This window comes from Ailuropoda melanoleuca, chromosome 4 (genome assembly GCF_002007445.2).
Source record: "Ailuropoda melanoleuca isolate Jingjing chromosome 4, ASM200744v2, whole genome shotgun sequence".
NCBI lineage: Eukaryota > Metazoa > Chordata > Mammalia > Carnivora > Ursidae > Ailuropoda > Ailuropoda melanoleuca.
The window spans coordinates 119,324,170-119,348,401 of record NC_048221.1 but is presented as its reverse complement, the minus strand read 5'-3'; the positions used below and the strand labels follow the sequence as shown (position 1 = coordinate 119,348,401).

The following is a 24,232-nucleotide window of genomic DNA, read 5'->3' as shown; positions in this document are numbered from 1 at the left end:
CCTGCTTCAACTGGCAGCAGATGAAACAAAGACAAGTTGCCACCACTCACCCCTGACCAAATTTCTAGTTCACAGAGTCATAGCAAAAAACATAGGCATTTTGAGGTGGTTGGTTATGCTACAATAAGTATGTAATATAAAAAGCAGTGCTTGAAAAGGGTACTACTGGAACAGAAACCTAAAACACTAGCTTTGAAGACACTGAGGCAGGCAGAAGCTGGAAGGGCAAAAAGGAGACAGAGCACTGTTAGAGCAATAAGGAAACTGCTATATAAGGCCAGGAGAAGAGGGCCCCATATGATATACTGGCAGAACAATTAGCATAATGATCACATGTATAATAACTTAGAACATTAAAAATATACCTCGCGAACCTATAAATCTAGCTAAGAAGATTTCCAGGCAAAATATTCAAAGTGTCACTGGCTTCTTAATAGCCAAGTATGAGAAGGTAAAAGAAGAAAACATGAGCTAAAGAATTACAAGCAGAATTTTAAAGGAAATATTTCTAACCAAGAGTTGCTTGGTTGGAAAAGAGCTGTTTCTCATCACTAGCCTCTACAGATAGCAAAAGATTGTCAAAGAAACAACATGAAGACAAAGATCAAATCCAGAGCACTGCCAATAAATCATAGGCTCACAATCATCAAATCAAAAACTCATCTGTAAAATCCTTTATTAAGACAACAGAAAGACTTAATAAGATAGGGCTTACATTCTCTCTCAGGTAGGCAAAAGGGCTTCTAAGAACCTTAGAGGACCCTAAACTGGGATCCAAAGTAGAAAGAGTCCTGTCACTGATAGAACCATGGATATGACTACTGTCTAATGGAATGAGCTTATTATCTGATATACAGAAAACCCGCAACGTTAATGGAGTTCTACAGTTTAGACTAAAATAAACACTGTTCCAAATGAAAAGAGGCCTTTAAGTTTTCAAACTGCCACATACATGAAGCAGACAGAAATGACTGCTCAGGTGTGAACAAGGCCCATTTCTCATGGAGAAGCAAAAATGAGTCAGCAAGTAGAGCCAAGAGCCCAAAGACCAAGCCAAGAGCTGAGAAAAGTAAGGAATTATGAAGCCATTACCAGAAGTCAGAACCAAGCCCTAATCAAAGAACATTCTCTGTTCCCTGCTTAGATTTCAGAATTGCTTTGGACCAGAGGCTGCTATATGCTTCCCATTCTTTCACTCTCCACTGGGAATATCTACTGTGTGGCTAAGAATTCCTGTCTCAGGGCACCTGGGTGGCTCAGTTCGTTAAGCGTCTGCCTTTGGCTCAGGTCATAATGCCAGGGTCCTGGGATCAAGCCCCTTATCAGGCTCCCTGCTCAGCGGGGAGCCTGCTTCCCCCACCCAACCCCGCCATACCCCCTGCTTGTGCTCTCTCACTCTCTGTCAAATAAATAAATAAAATCTTCAAAAAAATTTTTTTAATTCCTGCCTCAAGATTGTATATGGAGTGAATGGCGGGTGGGGGTGGGGTAAGACTTGTCTTCTTAGTTCACAGGTATCCAAATCAAGAGCAGCTGTACCCAGAGAGCCTCATCCACATCCCAACTTAATGCAGATCATAAGGTAATGGACTTTGAACCTGAGGTCCTAACTGAATGAGATTTCTGGGCATCTTAGGAGGACTGAGTACTGCATGTTGGAGAGACACTGAATTTTCCATCAAAAGTACTGTGATATAGTCCATCTGCAAAGATGGCTACCAACAATTCCTGAATATACACTTGGTACTCCTCCCATCAAGAAGTGGAATTTATTTCTCCTTCCCTTAAATCTTGGCTAACATTGTCTTGTGCTTTGAAAAAGAGAATATGATAAAAATGATGCTGTGTCGTTTTAGGCCAAGGCCTTGAGAGGCTAAGAACTTTTGTTTTTGTTCTCTGGTTACCCTAAATCACCATGCAAAGAAATCCAGACTACCTTCTAGAGAGAAGCCAAGAAGAGAGAAAGCCCTGGTTGATGAACAAATAGATCACCTAGAGGAGAAATGAGGTATCTCAACTAAAAGCTAGCATGAAGGCCATCTTGGATCCACTAGGCCCATTCAAGTTACCTCAGTCAACATCTCATGGACCAGAGCAAGGTGTCCCTTACCAAACTCCTGACCCAAAATTTGTGAGCAATAATTTACAGAATAATAGTTGTGATTTTAAATCACAAGTTTTGGAGCGTTCTATCACACAGTAATGGATAACTAATACAGGTGGTGAGTGCAGCAAAGACTACAAAGGAAAAGTACTGCATACTTTCTAAGAGTCAGTATTAGAGATACAAATGCAATCTGGGAGAGAAGGAAGATCTCTTGAGAAGTGATACATTTAATAGTGGCTGTTTAACGCTATTTAACAGAGAGGGAATTATGAACAGGAATTTTGGTTAATTTTAAGTTTCTATTTTCCTAAATTTTCAAAATTACATGTTTTATTTTTGAAATAACAAAAATATTATTTTGTTAAAACTTCCTTAAGGATATTGTTGGCTTTATTAAGTCTAAAATATATTTTCTCATTACAAAATATGCAAACATTTCAAGAAATAACAAAAGTTTTCTATTATTCTATGTAATTGAAGAATGGAATGTTCTGATCATACTAGCATTCCAAGAAATGAACAGCATATATTGGTTTAACAATTTATGAAGGATTGGAATGTGGTAAAACACAATTAACCTAAAATTATACTGCTTATAATTTAATATCACACTGATTTTTTTAGAAACTTCTTCAGGTTTATACAATGCATCATAGTTATCATCATGAATGGATGTGGACTGAGAGAAGTTAAATAACTCTTTCATAACAGAATTAGGGGTGGAAATGATCCAAAAAGACTGCCATAATAGACTAAAACCAACAAGAAAAAATTAAACAGTAGTAATTGACGGTTAAAAAGAAACCAAAGTACGAAAGAGAAAATAATCCAACTGAACTGCATGAAAAAGCCTTGGGCTTTAGCTGGCCACAAGTACATTAGCCAATAGCAAGTAAGCCATACTAACACGAAAAATGTTAATGTGATCTTGAACTTCATTAATACATTTAATCAACAAATATTTACTCTTAACTTATATAATACACCATGTATTTTACTAAGAGAATATAATGACAAGATCCAGGGAAGGAATAATCTCACCATATTTAGAACTAGTCAAACTCTATATGGAATATTAAGTCGATGTAAAGGCAATGGTTGAAAAAATTAGACATATGTGAACTACAAAAGGAAGACTTTCTAATTTAAATACTGCCCTAAAAGAAGAAAGGCCTTTAAAAAATTCTTTCATTTTACAAAATAAACTAATGACTACTAGGTAATGGGCATTGTGCTAGGCCATGGGATACAACTGGAGAATAAAATAAGTATTGTCCCTGTCCTATCCTACTTAATAGTCTTATGGGCATCCCACCATTGGAAGACCTTTAGCAAGTAGCAAATAATAATCTATCAAGCATATCATAAAAAATATTCATGTACTTTACATAAGGCTGAAATAAATGAGCTCCAATGTTACTTCCAAATCTAAAATTTTATGATTACTTACTTATAGCATAAAAGAATTTGTTATTCCAAGATAAATGTCAAATGAATAAAATAATAGACACACACACACACCACACTCACATACACATACACACACAGATGTTTTTTAAAACATTATCACCTAATAAAAAACCACGTCGATTCACATATTCGGTCTTTATAGGCAAACTACTCAAAACCAACTTCAATCCACATTAGAAATATCCAATCTCAAATTTTTATATCATTTCAAATAGTAAAATTATTTTAAGATTTTTTATTTTTAAGTAACCTCTACACCCAGTGTAGGGCTCAAACTCACAACTCTGGGATTGAGAGTTGCAGGCTCTACCAACTGAGCCGCCACGCCTCAAATAACAAAATTTTTTTTAAATCTCCTTATCCTAATAATTATTTTACCCAGTGAAAATAATTCCAAAGAAATTAATACTCATGATTTCTCTGGGATTTCCTGTATTAATCAATATACCTTTCCATGGCTTTAGCTGTGTAAGGCAAATGCATTTCAATACTGTGTTCATCTTCATCTGTCTGCAGAGACATGCGTTCAAACATTCCTGTCTTCCATAGTTCTCCGTAAACTAAAGAGATTTCAAAATATAGTAAAACAAATACATTAATGTATATCCTTATTCTGTGAGACTCTACTCAGTAACAAAAAACTACATGCTTTCGCAAGAGACAGAAGTACCACATAATATTCTCCCTCATTTTCATCTTTAAAAAAGAAGAAGAAACTAGCTTTTTACATACCAAAGCAATAATACATGCGATGACTACTCAGCATTTTCATATGTTACACAGTTATATAAAAATAATCATTTAAATGTTCATCAGTTCTTTTTATTACATCTAAAATCACCTCTGGGTCTAAGCTTTTCCCTGACTTTAATCAGCACATGCCAACAAGAACACAGTTGAATTCCTAGTAAAACGTGGCAAAGCCACTGCTCTACCTACTCATGAGGCTAATAATATAGTTTTTAAGTTTTGTTTTGTTTTATGATAAAATCTATGAGATTATTATTTCCCATCTCAGATGTCTGCCATACAAAGAACAGAAAATTCCTATTAAGCATGCTATTTTCCTCAGAATTAAAAATTAAGCTTCTGGGACAGACCAGAACATAAATTCACCATAGCACCATGCCATAAATAACTCTAAAATGATCTAGTAATTCAGACCCTTCTGATGAATTATACTTAAAAATAGATATGATATAATAAGAAAAAGATGAAATTTAATACGTAAAAGAGGTGATATAAGAATATTTTTGTTTTATCATAGAACAGAATCAATATTTTTATAACTACATCCTTAAATGGGCTTACCAATATCAAAGAAACAAACAAATGATGGCATGACTTTTCTTCTGCAAAATTATACCTGATTAAAATTCACCCATTCCTTCATTAGGACGCTATCTAAAACCAAAATGTTCTGAATGCCCCAACAAGGTTTTAAAAATAAAGTGTGTTTCCTAAAAGCATCACAGGGAATAATAAGGCTAGTCATACTCCAGCTTCCTTAGTAAAAATTATCCCAACAACAAATTACTAATACTTGGTAAACAATTAAAACCCCAAATTATGAAAAATTAGGCCTAAAAAATAAGGAAAAAAGAGGCGATTGTCTATTTTGCAAATGGCTTCTTTCATCCTACAGAAGAATTTGTTCCAAGGTTTCTTGAAACAATAAACACCCAACATACTTAAAATATACTGTGATGGACTGAAAGAATACAAAGCAAGCTCATGAAAATGGCTTTTGGGAAAGCAGAGGGTTCAGATAAGGGGAAAATTCTGAGTCAATTGTGGATGGTAAGTACAAGAATAATTGTTATGCTATTCTCTGTACTGTTGTGTATATATATATACACACACACTCCCCACTCCTCCAAAAATACTATTACAAAGTCAAAAGATTTTAATTTACACATTCGATGCATAAAATGAGACACAACTAAATAAAAATGTGATTTCTGGAATCCTATGGAAAATATATATCAAAATAAGAGGACATGTTAAAAAAATAATATGATTTATGAAGCACTTTTGTTTCAGAGTTTCACTTTTTCCCCCCCATAAAAGTCATTTGAGAAGAAATAAAGGCATTATCACCATGACCTATTTACAATGAGGAAAGTGATATACATAGAGTCAGACTAACATGCCCAGAATCTTTCTTCAAGTTGTTGTGGGTACTAATTTCTTGTCTCATGGTACAGTCAGTATAAGACATTTCCCTGAATACACACGTAATATGAACAGTCTGGAGACTAGTAGACCTGACAGATTTTTGTGGCTGGCAAAAAAAACTCCAGTTGTCTTTTAGGCATATAGAAGATCTTCTTTCTTTGTTTTTGCTTTTTGCAGATAAGTTGAAATCAATTTTATCTTTTAAACTGAGATTTTACTTATAATATTCGTATTTTTTTTTAATTAATTTACTCTTATTTTAAAAAAATCTTTAGCTGTTTAAAAGCTATAAGATTTCTATATACTTACTCTTTTGGTCAATACGAAGGTCATACAGAGGTGTCCTATATATATCCACACTGGAAAGTGCACATCGAGAGAGGGGCACATGATGAGAAGGCCCAAGGATGAAAATTCTCCGGCTAGGAGATATACAACAAAAGCACAGAACAATTGTACTTCTACACAAATCTTGTTAAATAAAAGGGAAAAAAACAAGTAATTTTTAAAAATCACATGTGGCACCATTTTCTTTCTTGACTGATTTCATTACCTACTAATTAGCTAAATTATGTACCCCTAAAATTTATGTCAAAGTTCCACCCCAGTACCTCAGAATGTAACCATATTAGGAGACAAGGTATTAAAACAGATCATTAAGTAAAAATGAGGCTATTCGGATAAGGACTGAATCCAATGACTGATGTCCTTATAAGAAAGAGGAAGAGATATTAGGGGCACACATGCACAGAGAGGCATGAAGAACACAGCCATCTGCAAGCCAAGAAGAAAGGCTTCAGGAGAAACCAACCCTACCAGCACCCTCATCTTGGACTTCCAGCCTCCAGACTGAAAGAAAATAAATTTCTGATTTCAGCCACCTACTCCGTGGTGGTTTATTATGGCAGCGCTAGCAAACTAAAATACCCACAACTGATTTGCTCCTCAGTTAATTAATTTCAATTCCTCATCTTTGTCTCTTTCTTGGAAGGCCTTTAAAAGAACCATTTAAAAAAAAAAAGAAGAAGAAGAAGAAGCACCATTTTCAACACCTGGGCATACTAGTTACTGATTTATTGATCTAGAGTAAATCAACTGCTATGATTAAAATCATCTCTGCATTCATAATGCCTAGGATACAGAAGGTTTTCAATAGCTATATTCATTGAATTAAAACATTTCAGCTATAAATAAAATCTCAAAATTATAACACGTTCTAAACTTGCCTCATAAGATCTACCACAACTTTAATAAAAACACGTGACAGTGTGTCTAAAACTCCCTACAAAGTATCATTACAAAGAACCATTCTGATAAAGCTATTTCCACATTTCTACCATAGCAGAAAAAAGAGGATTCTTGTTGAGAAAAATTCTGTATAATAAGGTTTCTCTGTTCCCATTCAAGTAGATAGAAGTCATTCTCAAAGACAAAGAAACTTGATTATGTGTTACTTGCACTGTAGCTAAAGAAAAGAACTGGGCTAAACTATAGCTTAAATCTTTACAATCCCTTTATCTTGACATCAAGAGTAAAATTAACTTCCCCTCATTTTATCTCAAACATCACTACAATCTAAATTCCAAAACTATCCATTTTTCTCTGTTCTCCCAGATTCAAATGAATGAAATCTCCCCCCAACACACACATACAAAGATTTGAAAAACCAAAACTATGAGAAAGAAGAGAATAGATGATAAGCTATGTACCTAGAAAAAATTAATTACTACTCATTGCTTGATTAACGGACAAAGACTGAGACATGAGCTAGTTCTTCCATATCAAAAACTTGCAAGCCAAGGAATGTGCTTAGGCATATATTTATTTTCATAAAATTCAATTACAGCTAAGAAAGTTAACGTATTATCTGCTATATGTTACTTGCTGTGGTGTGTGGAGGGATGGTAAGGAAGATGTGGATAAGGAAAAGAGAGATTCTCTGTTTAGAATCCCAAAACTTCCTCAAGATGTCAGGGATAGCAAACATAAGACTTCATCTACAGGCCATTTCTAGTCAAAACCATTATCTCTTTTCATGCCCCTCCTCCTCCACTGCCAATACTCACTTCTTATCATCACCACTATGAGCAAGTCAACAGCCATTTCAAAAAAAAAAAAAAATCAAATCAAATTTAGATTCCTAAATGAACAAAAGAGATGCCATTATGTTCTATCTTTACAGTACATAATCATCATCACAATTTTTTGAATCAAAGTCTAATGTGGGACATAGATAATGGTTGAGTGTTTAGGTGACTTGCCTAAGGACAAGTATTATATGAACCAAGAACAAAGTATGAAAAAGAAGGCATTTTTATGATTGAGGAATGCATTTCTATGACAAGACAGAGGCACAGAATATTTAAAATCAGAACACTCCTAGGAAATCCAGCATATATAATTAAAATATGAAATGACTTTTAAAATATCAATTTAAACTCAAGACACAGATACATTTCTAGGTAAGTGTAACAAGATTCTAATAGTGACTAAGATATGAGCACTACTCCAGAAATAAACACCAAAGGTCAGCTTGGAAAGCCTAATTGTCCCCTGGAATACCAGACTTACTTTGTTGGCCTCACCCTCCACCCAACCTAGATGAAAAGATAAGACTGGTGGAGAAAAGAGTTTCCATCATCTGAATTAGCCAATTGTGTACTCGATTCCTTCCAGTCTAATAGAAACTCACTCATATGCAAAAAGAGGTTTAAGTCACATCAATAAGAAATCCTTATAAGTGATAAACCCAAAAATAAACCAAAAATAGGCTAAACATCATTGAAAAGGAGGCCAAAAAAAGTGCATATTAGTAGTAATCTCAAAATGAGTCTCTCTGTTAGCTACACGCTAACAAAAAGAAAATTAATAAATAAAATACAATGCATTTTCTTTTGGGGGGGCTAGATTGCTAGATCCATAAACACCAAAGCCACAGGAATATTTTGGAGAAAAATGAGCAATATAGGCATTGGAAACAATGACGCTTTCTCTCCCTTCAATTAATTGCAAAGTGCTTTGCCTTTAAATGAATAACTGATAAATATTAGCACATCATCACTGTTGTCACACGTTAAAAAAAAAAAAAACCTTAATATGAAATAACAGAAAACAGTCAAGAGGTATTCTCTTAGAAATAAATGTAGTTTACATATAATATCTCCAGAGAATTCACATTTGTGGAGTTACTTACTATGAAAAGTAGTCTGTACAACCAATAAATAAGTTATCTGAGAATCTGCCCTCATAAATATTCAACTACTTATTCTAAATAATGGAATACAAGTAATTTTTTAAAGATGTTTCCTGGCAAGTAGAGATATTTTAACTAAATTAAATGTCATGTGGCCCCAAAGATTACTTTTGCTCTTTTTTCTACCTTGAAAGGCTTTCTGAAAGTTAGGAATCAAAATCAAGTTACTATCTAAGTACATCCTGAGTTCCAGGTTTTCAATTAAAGTTTTAGTAAAAAGAAAAGACTTTGCAATGATAAATATGAGAAAGAACTTACTTAAAAAATATCAATTTTTATATTCCTTAAACAACCAAGGTACTCCTTTTGAAACATAAATCAGATCCCATTACTCCCCTGTTGAAAAGGTTTTCAATGACTTTTCATAATCAGAGGATAAAATCTAAACTCCTTAAAATGGGTTCTAAAGTCTCAAATGCACTGGCCCCATCTTGCATTACTCCGCCCCCCCAACACCCCTTGATCACAATAGTTTACGTATACTGGTCTTGAAGTTCCTTGATGACCGGAACACAACTCAGCCTCCTTCAAAGCCTTCACAAATGCTCTTGTTCCTTTGGCTCGGCTTAAAAATCACTTCCTCAGAAATGCCTGCCCCAACACCCATAATTTAAATCCAATCACCCTGTATCACAGCACTTCTCGAATTGTGAACTGTAGATTCCACAAGACCCTTTCAAGAAGCCCACAAAATCAAAACTATTTTCATAATAATCAGGAATTTATTTGCCTTTTCCACTGTGTTGACATTTGTACTTATGGTACAAAAATGAGGCTGGGTAAACCACTGGCACATGAGAACTGTGATCAAGGTAATGGAATCAAAATGTACTGCTAGTCATGTATTCTTTACCTTCACCCACACCAAGGTTTTTTGTTGTTTTTTTTTTAGGCCAGTTTCACTTACTTTCATTAAATCTTGAACTCTGAGTACAGTTTTATAAAAATATTCTGTATGACAAAATGTATTAAATTGGTGGTGATAAATGCACAAAGCACTTTTGCTATATACAGAATTATGTCTTGGGGAAAACATTTGTGTGATTATGAGAATGATCTAAACTAGACTTTTTTTCATGGAACACAATTTTTACTTCGAAAAATGACTGTGGACAAATTATGGCTATTCCAATTTAGGTATTTGCCAGAAATTTTCTAGAAAATGAACAAAACGGGCCTGCCACTTCAAAGAAAACATTGCCCAAGACATAACTGAAGCTTTTAAGTGAAAATGGGACTTTTGCAAAACTTCTATCACGGTGAGATGGACAGCTTCCCAATAATTAGAGATATTTCTGATGAAATTCGTGGTGATATTAACAAATGTGATTTTTTGGCACTGTATGATGAAATGTCAACATTCAAAAGATTTGCATAATTCAATTAAGAAATATCTTCTAAATGTTCCATGCAAGATATTACAAAATAACACAAAGGTAAAAGATCCATTCAAAGTACAAGACAGTACAAAAGATGATCCATGTAGGGAATGGATTAGCGTGGAAGGTAAGAATGGAAGCTAGTGGCAGAGAATTTAATCTTCTCTCTTGGACTGTTATTTTTTCTCTAAACTTCTCATAGTTCCCAGAAAGATGTTCTTTCTCTATTTTCTCAAAGGACTCTGAAACATTGCCAGTCTCAAGGAGGGCCACTTTTAAGAGAATATAGCTATGACTGTCAATTAACGAACCTTCAGATTTATTTATTCAAAATTCAATTATTATATATTAATTACAAAAATAAGCTGATTACATCTACACACGTCATTTGCCTCTCTTTTCACTCACCTCTTTTATCATCACCTTAGTCTTTGGCTCTCTTTCTTTTTCTCTTTTTCATTCCATTCGCACTTTCTAACAACTTATTTAATACATGCTTTCTGCATCTACCAATATAGGTTCTATATCTGTCTACATATTACTAAGCCACATTTAATTCAGGAGCACATTCTAGAAAATAACATCATCAAATAGGTTTGGAAAAGGCTGTCATATTAACTAACCTTGATTATAGCTATTTATAGGCTGAAATGAAGTAAACTTTTGAAAATCTTTCCAATCTAATTTATTTTTGTTCTTATTCATGAAATAAATTAGCTGAAATTGGATATTAAATATGTATTAAGAAGTACTTGTTAAAGACACTCCTCAAAACATCATAAATGAGGCAGGGCTAACCAAAACCTCATCAATCTGGCAACACTATCATTTATTTATCATTAAAAACTTACTAAAAATAATTTCCAACAAAGAGCACATGAAATAAAAACAAAAAAGAACAGCTCTTTTGTTTTGAAAATTTGAACAAATCGCTCAAAGGCAAAAGATTAGACTGTGGGGAGAGACTTTCTTTTTAAACTAAGGGCTGCTGTGAGTTATTTCTTTTGAATGTTTATGCTTCACCTCTACTAACACAAGTCTCACCTAACAACATTTGACAGAATTAAAGTGATTGATTTTACCTATTCGTACAGCGTGTATAAGTGGCATATAGACTAGAGCCTGATACTGGTTCACATTTGTGAATTAACGATTTAAATAAAATGCTAGTCAGCAAATTAAGTAATTTGGGTGGCTATTTCTAGCAGAAGCTTTTGAAAGTTCACAAACTTATTTTAGAGAGCAGTATATTACTTAATAAGTCTCAATCTGCCAGAAAAAAATTTTTAAAGCTAATTTCAGAGCTCTCATTGAATTAAGAGCTAACATGCTTCAAATGCCATATTAAATTCACTGTCAGATTCTAAAATAATTCAGCTACCTCATTGTGCCAGTGAGAAATTATTTTCTTTCATTAACCACAATTTAACAAGTAGAATAAAGAATTTTAAATTACAAAATGATTAACATAGAACAAAGCGCTTTGCATTCTTAAAGATGCTCACCTCCCAGTTTCAAAAAAAAAAAATTTAAAAACCAAAACATTTAACCTTCTAACATTTGCAGAATTAAACGTATTACCAACAAAACCAAAAGTAAAAATTAAATGTTCAGACAATGAAAAACAGTATGAAAGCTTTTTATAACCTATATATGGTATAATAAATATATAAAAAGTTAAATCTCTAGTGAAATCAAGTATATAATAATAAGCATGCCAAAACAAATTACTATTGTGACAAAGCGCACATAATTCCCAACGTTGTCCCGCTTCAACCAGACTGTGTTACTTACGTAATAGATGGATCCACTTGTTTGTAAGCATGAGCAGCGCAAGACCCACAGTACGTATATCCTGCATGGCTACAAAACAAAATATTTTTTAAAGTTAGTCATCAGATTCAAAATCAAGATATTCTCAAAAGAAAAAACCTTTTGAAAGAAATGTAATACCTACGGTAAACATGACAATTGAGTGTATAGATAAAAAAGCAATGTAACTAATGACACAAACTCTAGCAGGCAACAGAGAACACATAATGGTTCTATGTTCCAATTTTAAATTTTAAAAAGTATTTTAATTTTTTTGGTCTTAAGAACAATTAAATTTAGTTATTCAAGGCTTACCTGAAGTTGCTAATGTAATACTAGTAATACATGAGTTTTTAACATTCCTCTTCAGTATTAGCAGACGCTTACAGCAATAAGAGCAAGTCAAATCAGACCAAAACAAATATCCTACAATAACAACTCACCTTCTTTATCTAATTTTTTTATTTTTTATACTTTTTAAAAATTGAAGTATAATTAACATGCAGTGTTACATTAGTTTCAGGTAAACATTATATGATTCAAGAATTCTATACATTTCTCTGTGCTCATCAGGAAGTATACTCTTAAATCTCTTTTATCTATTTCACCCATCATCCCACTGACCTCCCCCTCTCTGGAAACTACCAGTTTGTTCTCTGTATTTATAGTCTGGTTTTTTGTCTCTTGCTTTTCTTTGTTGATTTTTTTTTTACATCTTACATATGAGTAAAATCATACTGTATCTGTCTTTCTCTGACTTATTTCACTTGGTATTTATACCCTCTAAGTGCACCCATGTTGTCACAAATGGCAAAATCTCTATTCTTTTTATGGCTAATATTCCATTGTGTGTGTGTGTGTGTGTGTATCACATCTTCTTTATCCATTCATCTATACTGATGGACACTTGGGTTGCTTCCGTATCTGGGCTATTGTGAATAATGCTGCAATAAACATAGTGGTGCATGTATCTTCTCAAATCAGTGTTTTCATTTTCACTGGGTAAATATCAAGTAGTAGAATTGCTGGATCATGTGGCAATTCTACTTTTAATTTTTTTTAAGATTTTATTTATTTATTTATTTATTTATTAGAGAGAGAAAGTATGCACAAGCTGGGGGAGGGGCAGAGGGAGAAGCAGAATCCCCACGGGCAGGGAGCCCAATGAGGAGCTCGATCCAGGACCCTGAGATCATGACCTGAGCCAAAGGCAGACGCTTACCAACTGAACCACCGAGGCGCCCCTCTACTTTTAATTTTCTGAAGAGCCTCCATACTGTTTTCCACAGTGGCTGCACCAATTTGCATTCCCACCAATAGTGCAAGAGGGTTCTTTTTCTCCACATCCTCACCAACACTTATTATTTCTTGGCTTTTTGATTCTAGACCCTGTAACAGGTGTAAGGTGATTTCTCAATGTGGTTTTGATTTGCATTCCCCTGATGATTAGTGATCCTAAGCATCTTTTCAATGTTGTCTATTGGCCATCTGTGTGTCTTCATTGGGAAAAATGTCTACTCAGGCCCTCTGCCCGTTTTTATCAGATTTCTTTTTTTTGTTACTGAGTTGTAGAAGTTCTTTTATATTTTAGATATAAACTCCTTATCAGACATACCATTTGCAAATATCTTCTCTCATTCAATAGGCTGACTTTTTGTTTTGTTGATGGTTTCTTCGGCTGTACAAAAGCTTTTTATTTTGGTGTAGTCCCAATAGTTTATTTTTGCTTTTATTTCCCTTGCCTAAAAAGATATCTAGAAAAATGTTTCTATAGCCAAAGCAGTCTCTATCAAAATATGAACAGTATTTTTCATAGAACTAGAAAAAACAGTACTAAAATTTGTATGGAACCCCACAAGACCCCAAAATTTGTATGGAACCCCACAAGACCCCAAAATTTGTATGGAACCCCACAAGACCCCAAATAGCCAAGGCAATCTTGAGAAAGAGGAGCAAAGCTGAAGGTATCACAATCCCAGATTTCAAGATATACCACAAAGCTGTAGTAATTAAAAGACTATGGTATTGGCACAAAAATAGACAGATCAATGGAACAGAATAGGGGCCTAGAAATAAATCCATGCTTATATGGTCAATTAATCTATGACAAAGGAGGCAAGGATTTACAATAGGGAATAAACAGTCTCTTCAACAAATGGTATTAGGAAAACTGGACAGCTACATGCAAAAGAATGAAAATGGGCCACTTTTTTTTTTTTTTAAAGATTTTATTTACTTATTTGACAGAGATAGAGACAGCCAGCGAGAGAGGGAACACAAGCAGGGGGAGTGGGAGAGGAAGAAGCAGGCTCATAGCAGGAGCCTGATGTGGGGCTCGATCCCATAATGCTGGGATCACGCCCTGAGCCGAAGGCAGACGCTTAACCGTTGTGCCACCCAGGCGCCCCCCACTTTCTTATACCATATACAAAAATAAACTCCAAATGGACTGAAGAACTAACTGTGAGACCTGAAACCATAAAACTCCTAGAAGAAAATGACTCACTTCTTCTGTGTCTTTAGTAATAAGAGAATTGACTTGGCCTTCTGTGTATTGTGCCTTCCATTTTCTCTCCCTACTATGCATCCCTTTCATATTTTGTTCTCAGAATTAGATTTCGTTCTCTTATTACCTATGGAATGACTTTGTTTCCCAACCTCATTTTTCTTTCTTGACTCATTCAAGTTACATGAGTTTAGACACATTTTCCTGGCACTTACTTATTAGTGTGTGGCCAGTGGTATGCTGGTAAACATTTAACAACTGTCTCTACAGAAAAAAAAAAATATTACGTGTATACATAAGCTTAATATAAACTTAACCGAGATAAAAAGATATGTACCACACAATTTACAAATAATGAAAAATATGTAATTCTCTTTATCGTAAATTCCACATAGTCAATTGATTGTCACAGAATGCTTTCACTGATTTTTGCTGAATTCTTATATACATAGCCAAGTGATGGTTGCAACTGACAGGGGTGGAACAATGAAGACATACGTCTGACCTGAATGAGCTCTCTGCTGATTAGATAACAGTTTTCAAGTATTAGAGGGAATATTTCCTTCCATATTTCTTACACTTTTTATAATGTAAGAGCTACAGACACAACATAATTTTCAGTTCAGTCTGCATTATTAACATTTTCCCCATTTCTTAAGTATAGACAATCAACAAATAGTAAATCAAGCCCTGATCTGTAGCAATTTGTCAATTAATGTGGAGTAATTCATTCCTGCCATAACTGATTTCAAGATACACAATAAACTGAAAAGACAAAACACAGACTGGGAGAAAATAATTGTAAAGCATATATCTGACACAGGATTCATATCTGAATATGTAAAGAAATTTCAAAACAAACCCAATACTTAGGAAACCATTTTGTAAGACGAAGAGTTCTGAAAATTGGCTGCAAAATAACGTGAATGTACTTAATGCTACTAAACTGTAAGATGGGGGGGGGTGCCTGGGTGGCTCAGTCGAGTGAGCCCCAAGTCAGGCTCCGCACCCAGCAGGGAGTCTGCTTGAGGATTCTCTTTCTCTACCTCTCCCTCTGCCCCTCCCCCCATATGCATGCCCACTCTTTTTCTCTCTCTCTCTCCAATAAATAAATAAATCTTTTAAAAAAAATAAAAATAAAAATGTTGGGGTGCCTGGGTGGCTCACTCAGTTAAACATCTGCCATCAGCTCAGGTCATGATCCCAGAGTCCCGGGATCAAGCCCTATATCAGGCTCCCTGCTCAATGGGGAGTCTGCTTCTCCCTCTGACTCTCCCTCCTATCATGCTCTCTCTCTCTCTCACTGTCCCTCTCAAATAAATAAATAAAAACCTTTTTTAAAAAATAAAAAATAAAAATGCCTAAGACGGTAAATTTTATGTTATGTATATTTTACTATAATTTTTTTAAATAGGAAAAAGATATGAATAAATACTTCAACACAGAATATACTGGGATGGCAAATAAGCACATGAAAGAATGCTCAATATCATTTAGGGAAAGGTAAATTAAAACTACAAAAAGCTACCAATAAATACCCAGCAGAATAGCTAAAATTAAAAAGAGTGACCATACCAAGTATGCTAAGGATGTGGAACTGAAACTCAAGCTATGCTGTGGGAATGTAAAATGTTAACAACCAATTTTGAAAACAGTTTGGCAATTTCTTAAGAAGTTAAATATACTCCTGGGGCGCCTGGGTGGCTCAGTCGTTAAGCGTCTGCCTTTGGCTCAGGGTGTGATCCCGGAGTTCTGGGATCGAGCCCCATGTCAGGCTCTTCCGCTGGGAGCCTGCTTCTTCCTCTCCCACTCCCCCTGCTTGTGTCCCCTCTCTCGTTGGCTGTCTCTCTCTCTCAAATACATAAATAAAATCTTTTAAAAAAAAAAAAGAAGTTAAATATACTCCTACTGTATGATCCAGCTTTCCAACTCATAGCAACACAACCACAAAGATCTGTACACAAATGTTCATCCCAGCTTTATTTGTAACAGTCAAAAACTAGAAACAACCAAATGTTCCCCCAAAGGTGAATGGATAAACAAAGTGAGGTGTAGTCACAATGGAATACTCTTCAGCAAGAGAAAGGAATGAACTACTGATAAACTCAAAAATAATTATGCAAAAAAGGTGATGAAAAAGAAAGAAATATGCTGAGAAAAGCCAGACAAAAAGAGTTCATACTGTAAAAATCCACTAAAAAATAAAAACTAGTTTGTAGCAACACAAAGTAAGTCAATGGATGTGGATGGAAAGAAGAGGCAGAGAGGTACAGAAGGGAAGAATTACAAAAGGGCACAAGGGAACTTGAGGTTGATGAATACGTTTATTACCTTAATTGTGATGGCTTCACTGGCGTACACATATTTCAAATCTATCCAACCATACACTTTAAATACATGCGGCTGTATGTTAATCCTATCACCTATAGAGCCCTGTTTTTAAAAGGGTCATCATTTGATCTAGCTTAAACTATAAATGGAGAAAAAGAGATTCACATAAGTCAATCACAGCAATAGCAGTATGCTTAATCATGAGTTAAGTAATATGGGACCTACACTAAGCACACTGAAATCACTGAAGGCCTTATTGGTTGGATTAATGGTAGTCACTCTATCTGTAGACCTCTGGCAAAAGAGCCTATCAAGTTGCTTCAGTATAACAATATTCTCACAACCCAGTTCTAATCATAGCCAAAAGAAATGTAAGTTGTTGTATGGCTTAGTACATTCAGTTTTCCTGACCGTGATATTCTAGCCAAACCAGGGGCTCAATCTTTTCCAACACCCCAATACTGACTACTTCAGATTCCTAACAGCTGTTCCTGATCTTAACATAACTCGCTCTCCCTTATCAATTCAGAAATATGCTATCTTGCCCAGTCATGCGGACCTTAAAAATCATTTGATCCATTAGGACCTGTCCTCGTCTGTCTCAAACCTGAATGACATCTCATGTTTTCAATACTGCTTTGCTCTCAGTCATCACTCATATCCCATCCTTCCACGTCTAAATCCTTATAGTTTAAACTGGTCCTTCCACCTTAGATCTGCTTCTCAGACTTCAATTCTTGTTTGCCATTCTTGAATTTAAAGACCCTGACCCTCAGTCCACACTCTGATCTTTCAATCAGTCTTTCCAGCATGAATATCTTCCAGTGTTACCAATCCTGTTCCCACCCCAAGCGTAGTTCTTAAAAGCCAGAAAGCCGTCTTAGAAACACTGGGTTCTGGGGAGCGTGGGTGGCTCAGTGTTTGAGCATCGCCCTTCAGCTCAGGTCATGATCCCAGGGTCCTGGGATAGAGCCCCACATCGGGCTCCCTACTTAGCAGGAAGCCTGCTTCTCCCACTCCCACTCCCCCTGCTTGTGTTCCCTCTCTCGCTGTCTCTCTCTGTCAAATAAATAAAATCTTAAAAAAAAGAAAAGAAAAGAAAAGAAAAGAAAAGAGAAGAGAAGAGAAGAGAAGAGAAAAGAAAAGAAAAGAAAAGAAAAGAAAAGAAAAGAAAAGAAAAGAAAAGAAAAGAAACGAAACCGAAACGAAACGAAACGAAACACTGGGTTCTTGGGGGTGCCTGGGTGGCTTTTTCAGTTAGGCATCTGCCTTCGGCTCAGGTCGTGATCCCAGGGTCCTGGGATTGAGCCTTGCGCCTTGCGCCTTGCGCCGGGCTCCCTGCTCAGCAGGGGGTCTGCTTCTCCCTCTTCCCTCCTCGTGCTCCTTCTCTCCCTCTCTTGCTCACTCTCTATCTCTCTCTCAAATAAATAAATAAAATCTTTAAAAAAAAAAAAAGAAAAAAGAAACACTAGGTTCTTAAAGTATAGGTAGAATAGAAATACTAAGAGTAGAGAGGTAAAGGCACAAAGGAAGGGCATAAAAGGGCATAAAAGTTGAAGGAAGAACATGAGCAAATGTCCAAGTGTCTGATGTAAGTGAGAAAATATGAGACTGGCCTGCGTGGAACAAGAAGTAGCGTGAAGCCACACAGTCAGACAGAGAAGTCTGGGCTTGGTAAAACAAGTTACTGAAAAACTGCTGTACCCTCCAGAGCAGGGTAGTGACAATATAAAACTGTTATTAGTCCAGTACTGAAAAAAGTACTGACACTGTCTTGGAAACCGTGGCCTGAGGTAGCAACTGTCATGGTCTAGAAAGGTCCCAGGGCCAGTGGGAAATGAGACATGAATGTTCTACAGTCTAAAAAGAAAAACTGACGTACCTTAGTGACCGAGTAGGTACAGCGTGGATGAGGAAGAGGATAATTATGATAATGGTAATAACTAACATTTACTGAAAGTTTACTCTGTGTCACGCATCCACATAATTCAAAGCAGTAACTTATTTAATCCTCGCACCAACCCTTTGAGTTAGGAATTATTATTTTTCTTTTAGAGATGAAGAAACTAAAGCAGAAAGGTTAAGAAACTTGATCAAGGTCACACAAATAGTAAGTGGCCACACCAGGACTTAAAGGTAGGCAGTAGAGTTCCAGAACCCATTCTTTTTTTTTTAAAGATTTTATTTATTTATTCAACAGAGATAGAGATAGCCAGTGAGAGAGGGAACACAGGCAGGGGGAGTGGGAAAGGAAGAAGCAGGCTCATAGAGGAGGAGCCTGACGTGGGGCTCGATCCCATAATGCCGGGATCACGCCCTGAGCCGAAGGCAGACGCTTAACCGCTGTGCCACCCAGGCGCCCCCCAGAACCCATTCTTAACCATCATAAGAGACCTCTATGTATTTTAAGGAAGAAGGGAAGGTTTCCATGCAGTAGGAAAAACTTAAAAACTGGAAGAATACCATATGTCCTGTAAGACTGTAGGGAAGGTGGGTGGTTTTGAAAGCATGATTAACTGAGGTAAATATGTTTTACAATAGAACTCAGATTCCATGATTTCAGCAAAAAGAGAGTCTTAACTTGAAAAGAGAATATAGTACAGAGTATTTTTTTAAAAAATCTTTAAGTGTACCATCCTTCTTAACCCACATCATGAGAAACTCTGCTTCATGAAAGGACCACAATCATAGCCAAAGAAAAGAATTTCTAGTACTTTCCTTTATCCTGGCCCAGATACATGGTAATGAAGAGAGCCATGGTAATAATCATCAAATCTCTCCAATGATCCTCTGCTCCTAGACCTTTCTCTTGCTAATAGAATCTATGATTCTAAATATATGTGGAAACAAGGTTTCATTAAGGGATCACTCATAATAAAAGAGGCTTCACTAAGGAAACATCTAAGGTTGTTTTTCTTTTGTGCATTATAGTGAGAAGACCAATGAAAATGTGAGCTCTGCAGATAATCAAATATACACTGTAAAAGTGTATCCCAATCAGTATTTCACAGGCTCTTGAAACCTTAATGCAAAGTCATCCCTGCTAGCTTTTCCAGGTCACTCTTTTTCCCAATGTAACCTCAATGAAGGCAAACTCAAAATCATACTTTAATATCTATCATTTCTCATTAGACTAAAACCATGCCTCTAAAAACTGATCGTTCTTGTAACACAGGGAAATTTTGCTTCTCCCTTTACTCCTTCACAGCAGACCATTTATATCACCAAGTCCAGCTCCTTACTTTCCAGAATTTCTGTGCCCCACACAGAACTGCAATCAAACGAGGGTGCAAGGCCATTGTCCACAGTCATTCACTGGTTAAATGACAGTTTCCCACACAGCAACCTTGCAGTGTGGGTATAATTTAAATTCCTATGTCAGGAAAATTACCAATTACTAAATGACATGGACTTTCACTTGCTCATTCTGAGACCTTCAAGGTTACAGGTGAATAGCATAAAGTGTGAATACCAAAAGTCTACCACACATTCTATGAGAGGCTTTTCATCAAGGAGGATATGGAGAACAATTAAAACAACAACAACAAAAACCCTTGGATTCAACAAAATCAGGTTCTCACAGTCTTAGTTCTACTTAACAGCAACAAAAACACAAAATAAAAAGAGTGAACGAGATGAAATGAGAAGACTGGACCAGATGAAATTATCTCCTGAAGCAATAAGAAAAGTCTACAAGATATACTTAAGGTAAGCTATGATCTAGAAAGCTAGAAACTAAGTTTAAAAACACTTGTGAGCACATGGGATCCACCTGAACAACAACTCGCTCTAAGCAGTTTCCAGAAGCAGCAGCCTCACATTGCAACTCTCCATTCTGTTTCGCTGCACCTTGTCCTTTGTCCTTTTATTTTCATAGGCATTCCTCAGGGGCCCTCAAGATTCCTGCTTCATAGAAAAATATTAGATTATTATATCCCAAAAATGTTCAGGTTAGAAAGTCATTATTCAGAATATTTTATTTTTACAAAATGGAATCTCACAAATATTAAGTAAACAATATTATGAACTAAGGGAAGTTATTAAAGTTATTCAAGTCAAATAAGAATAAACTAACTACAATGTTGCATATCCAGATCATTTTACTGCTAGAATATACAGGACCTGAGATACTGCCATGAATAACCTATTGCTTAAAAATAAACAAGGACTAGAAATAAACAAGCTACACATCTCCAATAATTTAAATTAACTACATGATTTATGAAGATTCATTGTCTCACCATATACACCAGTAGAGCTGAAAAGGTATACTTTACTATATGTAAACTGGTCTTCTATATAAATGTTTCCTAGCTTTTAAATTTTTTAAACTAGTTTTTAATGTTAAAAATAATACATGCAGGGGCGCCTGGGTGGCACAGCGGTTAAGCATCTGCCTTTGGCTCAGGGCGTGATCCCGGCGTTATGGGATCGAGCCCCATATCAGGCTCCTCTGCTATGAGCCTGCTTCTTCCTCTCCCACTCCCCCTGCTTGTGTTCCCTCTCTCTCTGGCTGTCTCTATCTCTGTCAAATAAATAAATAAAATCTTAAAAAATAATAATAATAATAATAATACATGCAGGGGCGCTGGACGGCTTAGTTGGTTAAGCGTCTGCCTTGGGCTCAGGTCATGATCCGAGTTCTGGGATCGAACCCCACATTGGGGCTCCTTGCTCAGCAGGAAGCCTGCTTCTCCCTCTGCCTCTTGCCTGCTGCTCCCCCTGCTTGTGCTCTCTCTCTCTCCCTCTCTTTCACTAGCTCTCTCTCTGTGTCAAATAAAAAAATAGCATCTTAAAAAAAAAAAAAGTAACACATGCACACAGTATAAAAAAGTCAAACAATAAAGAAAGGTACACAATGAAAAGTTAAAGTATCCTTTACTCCATACTACTCCTACTAGGTTCACTACTAAAAACAAACTCTAGTTTAAATGTATGAGGCCGCCTTCAACATCCATAGGATGTGCCTTATTGTATAAGTAAGCCCCCTCCCAATTATTTGATTATATTTTTATATTCAATAAGAGGTTTCTTAAGTGATACACACTTAATGCACAGCTCCATTCTAAGGGTTGCTGAGTTACTCCTGCATACTGCAAAATAAACAACAATTCTGGCATCAAGGTGTCTGGCAGTCATGGTAGGAAGGTTTTTGGAACTTCTAGTTCATGAGATCATTTCAATATATATCCCTGGGCAACATACTGTTTCCTATACCTCAAGACAAATAAAGTTGTCCTAAATTCAACCAAAGGACGTTTTTCAATCAAATTAAATTGTTTTGAATTCCCCAACTACACCTGCCACCTGCCTATATGCCTCATGGATTAGAATCATTAAGATTGATCAATAGTTGGTTTATGGGTCAATATTTATTCTTTAACAACATTATTCTATTTAATCTATATCAATATACAAATAAGCAATCTGTTTAAGAACTTTTAAAAGTATGCTATCTAGGTTCTGAGATTTGTTTTTTAAGGCTCCCCTTACATGATTTATGCCTATGAAGGCAAAATCTAAGAAAAGCTGATCGAGTCCCAGGTGGTGTAGAGGTTACTTAACAATACAATCTTAAAAAAATATGTTTATTTTAATAGACTTGATTTGAAATAAAAGTAGGAATCTTAAAATTTTAAGTTTTCTATTACTAAATGGGCACGTTCTTAACAAAGACCCTTTTGCGCCTATAGAACAATAAAATATTTCTTGTTACTTTTCTAACAACAACAACAAAAAAATTCACACCTCTGGAAAGGAAAATAATTACTTCTGGAAACCATAATAATAAGATACACTTGACTATATTTAAAGTTTACATATGTTAGCAAAATTGAAGTTGCATTATATATGCATAAAAAGAACTACAAAGTCACTATATAACAGAAACATGCACAACAAAGCCAAAACTATCTTCAAGTACCCATTTTAAAACCTAAAGTAACTTGGAAATCTTTTACAAATCAATATATTCGTAACTTAGACTCAAACATTTCATTTCGCAGGCCACTGCCAATTTCAGCTTAGAGCTAACTATAAAAGGGAAACAAGTCTAACTACATTTTCATGAATAACTAACTTGACTTAATTATATGTTGATTTAGCACAGTTCCCACATTTGAAACAAGTTTTAACTAGGAAGGTAGCATACAATAGTCAAATACCAGCAAAATGATAAGAATGACATAGACCCTATGTCATGAGTTACTATAAAGAGATGATTATTAATCCATTGTTTCTCACCCAATCAAGGATTAAGCAAACTTCCCCCTTTCATTCCTGCATCAATTTTTCTTTCTCTACTGGATCATTTCACCTATATTATAAACACTTTAATATCTCCCACCTTACATAAAATTTCTCACTGGACAACATATTCCCATTGCCCCATTTCCTTGATTTATAGAAAAGTCCATTTAAAAAAAAAAAACAACTTTCCTGGGGCACTTGGATGGCTCAGTTAGTTAAGCATCTGCCCTCAGCTCAGGTCATGATCCCAGGGTCCTGGGATTGAGTCCTGTTTCAGGCTCCCTGCTCAGTGGAGAGCCTGCTTCTCCCTCTGCCTCTCTGTCACTTGCACTCATGCCCTCACTTTCTCTCTCTCAAATAAATAAATAAAATCTTAAAAAAAAAAAAATTACCCTCAGGACACCTGGGTGACTCAGTCAAGTGTCGGATTCTTGATTTTGGCTCAGGTCATGATCTCAGGGTCGTGAGACTGAGCCCTGTGTCTGGATCCACACTCAGCGCAGAGTCTGCTTGAGATTCTCTCTCCCTCTCCCTCCTCCCTTCACCCCACTCATGCTCTCTCTGTCTCAAATAAATAAATAAAATCTTTAAAAAAAAAAAACTATCCTCACTTTATTTACCTCTCTGATTCTTGACCCCACGGCGATCATGCTTTCACCTCCACAGAAATTGTCTACATCAAGGCCACCAGTGATCTCCATATTATCAAACCCAATCTTCAATTCTCAGTCCTCATCTTATTTGACCTATTGGCATAATTTGAGATAGCTAATTAATTGTCTCCTCCCTGACACATTTTTCATCGTTTCGCCTCCTATAGACACCACTCACTCATGGTTTTCCTCCTGCCCCACCGATCCTCCTTCAGCACCTCCTTTGCAAATGCTCGTCTTCATCCTAATCTTTAAATACAGTTAGTCTGCCTAAGGGCTTAAGCCTTTGAACCT

The 24,232-nt window shown here is 35.8% G+C and overlaps 1 protein-coding gene across 1 annotated transcript in view; it reads right to left on the bottom strand.

Annotated features, from left to right (window-relative positions):
* The window catches only part of MEMO1 (mediator of cell motility 1), a 111,630-nt gene that overhangs the window by 32,686 nt on the left and 54,712 nt on the right, over positions 1–24,232 (bottom strand). Inside the window, exons 3-5 of the mRNA XM_011237112.3 lie at positions 12,182–12,250; positions 6,065–6,177; positions 4,026–4,137 (exon numbers count right to left, since the gene is read on the bottom strand). Coding sequence (XP_011235414.1) covers positions 4,026–4,137; positions 6,065–6,177; positions 12,182–12,248 — 292 coding nt within the window. The 5' untranslated portion in view covers positions 12,249–12,250. The remainder of the gene's footprint in view (positions 1–4,025; positions 4,138–6,064; positions 6,178–12,181; positions 12,251–24,232) is intronic.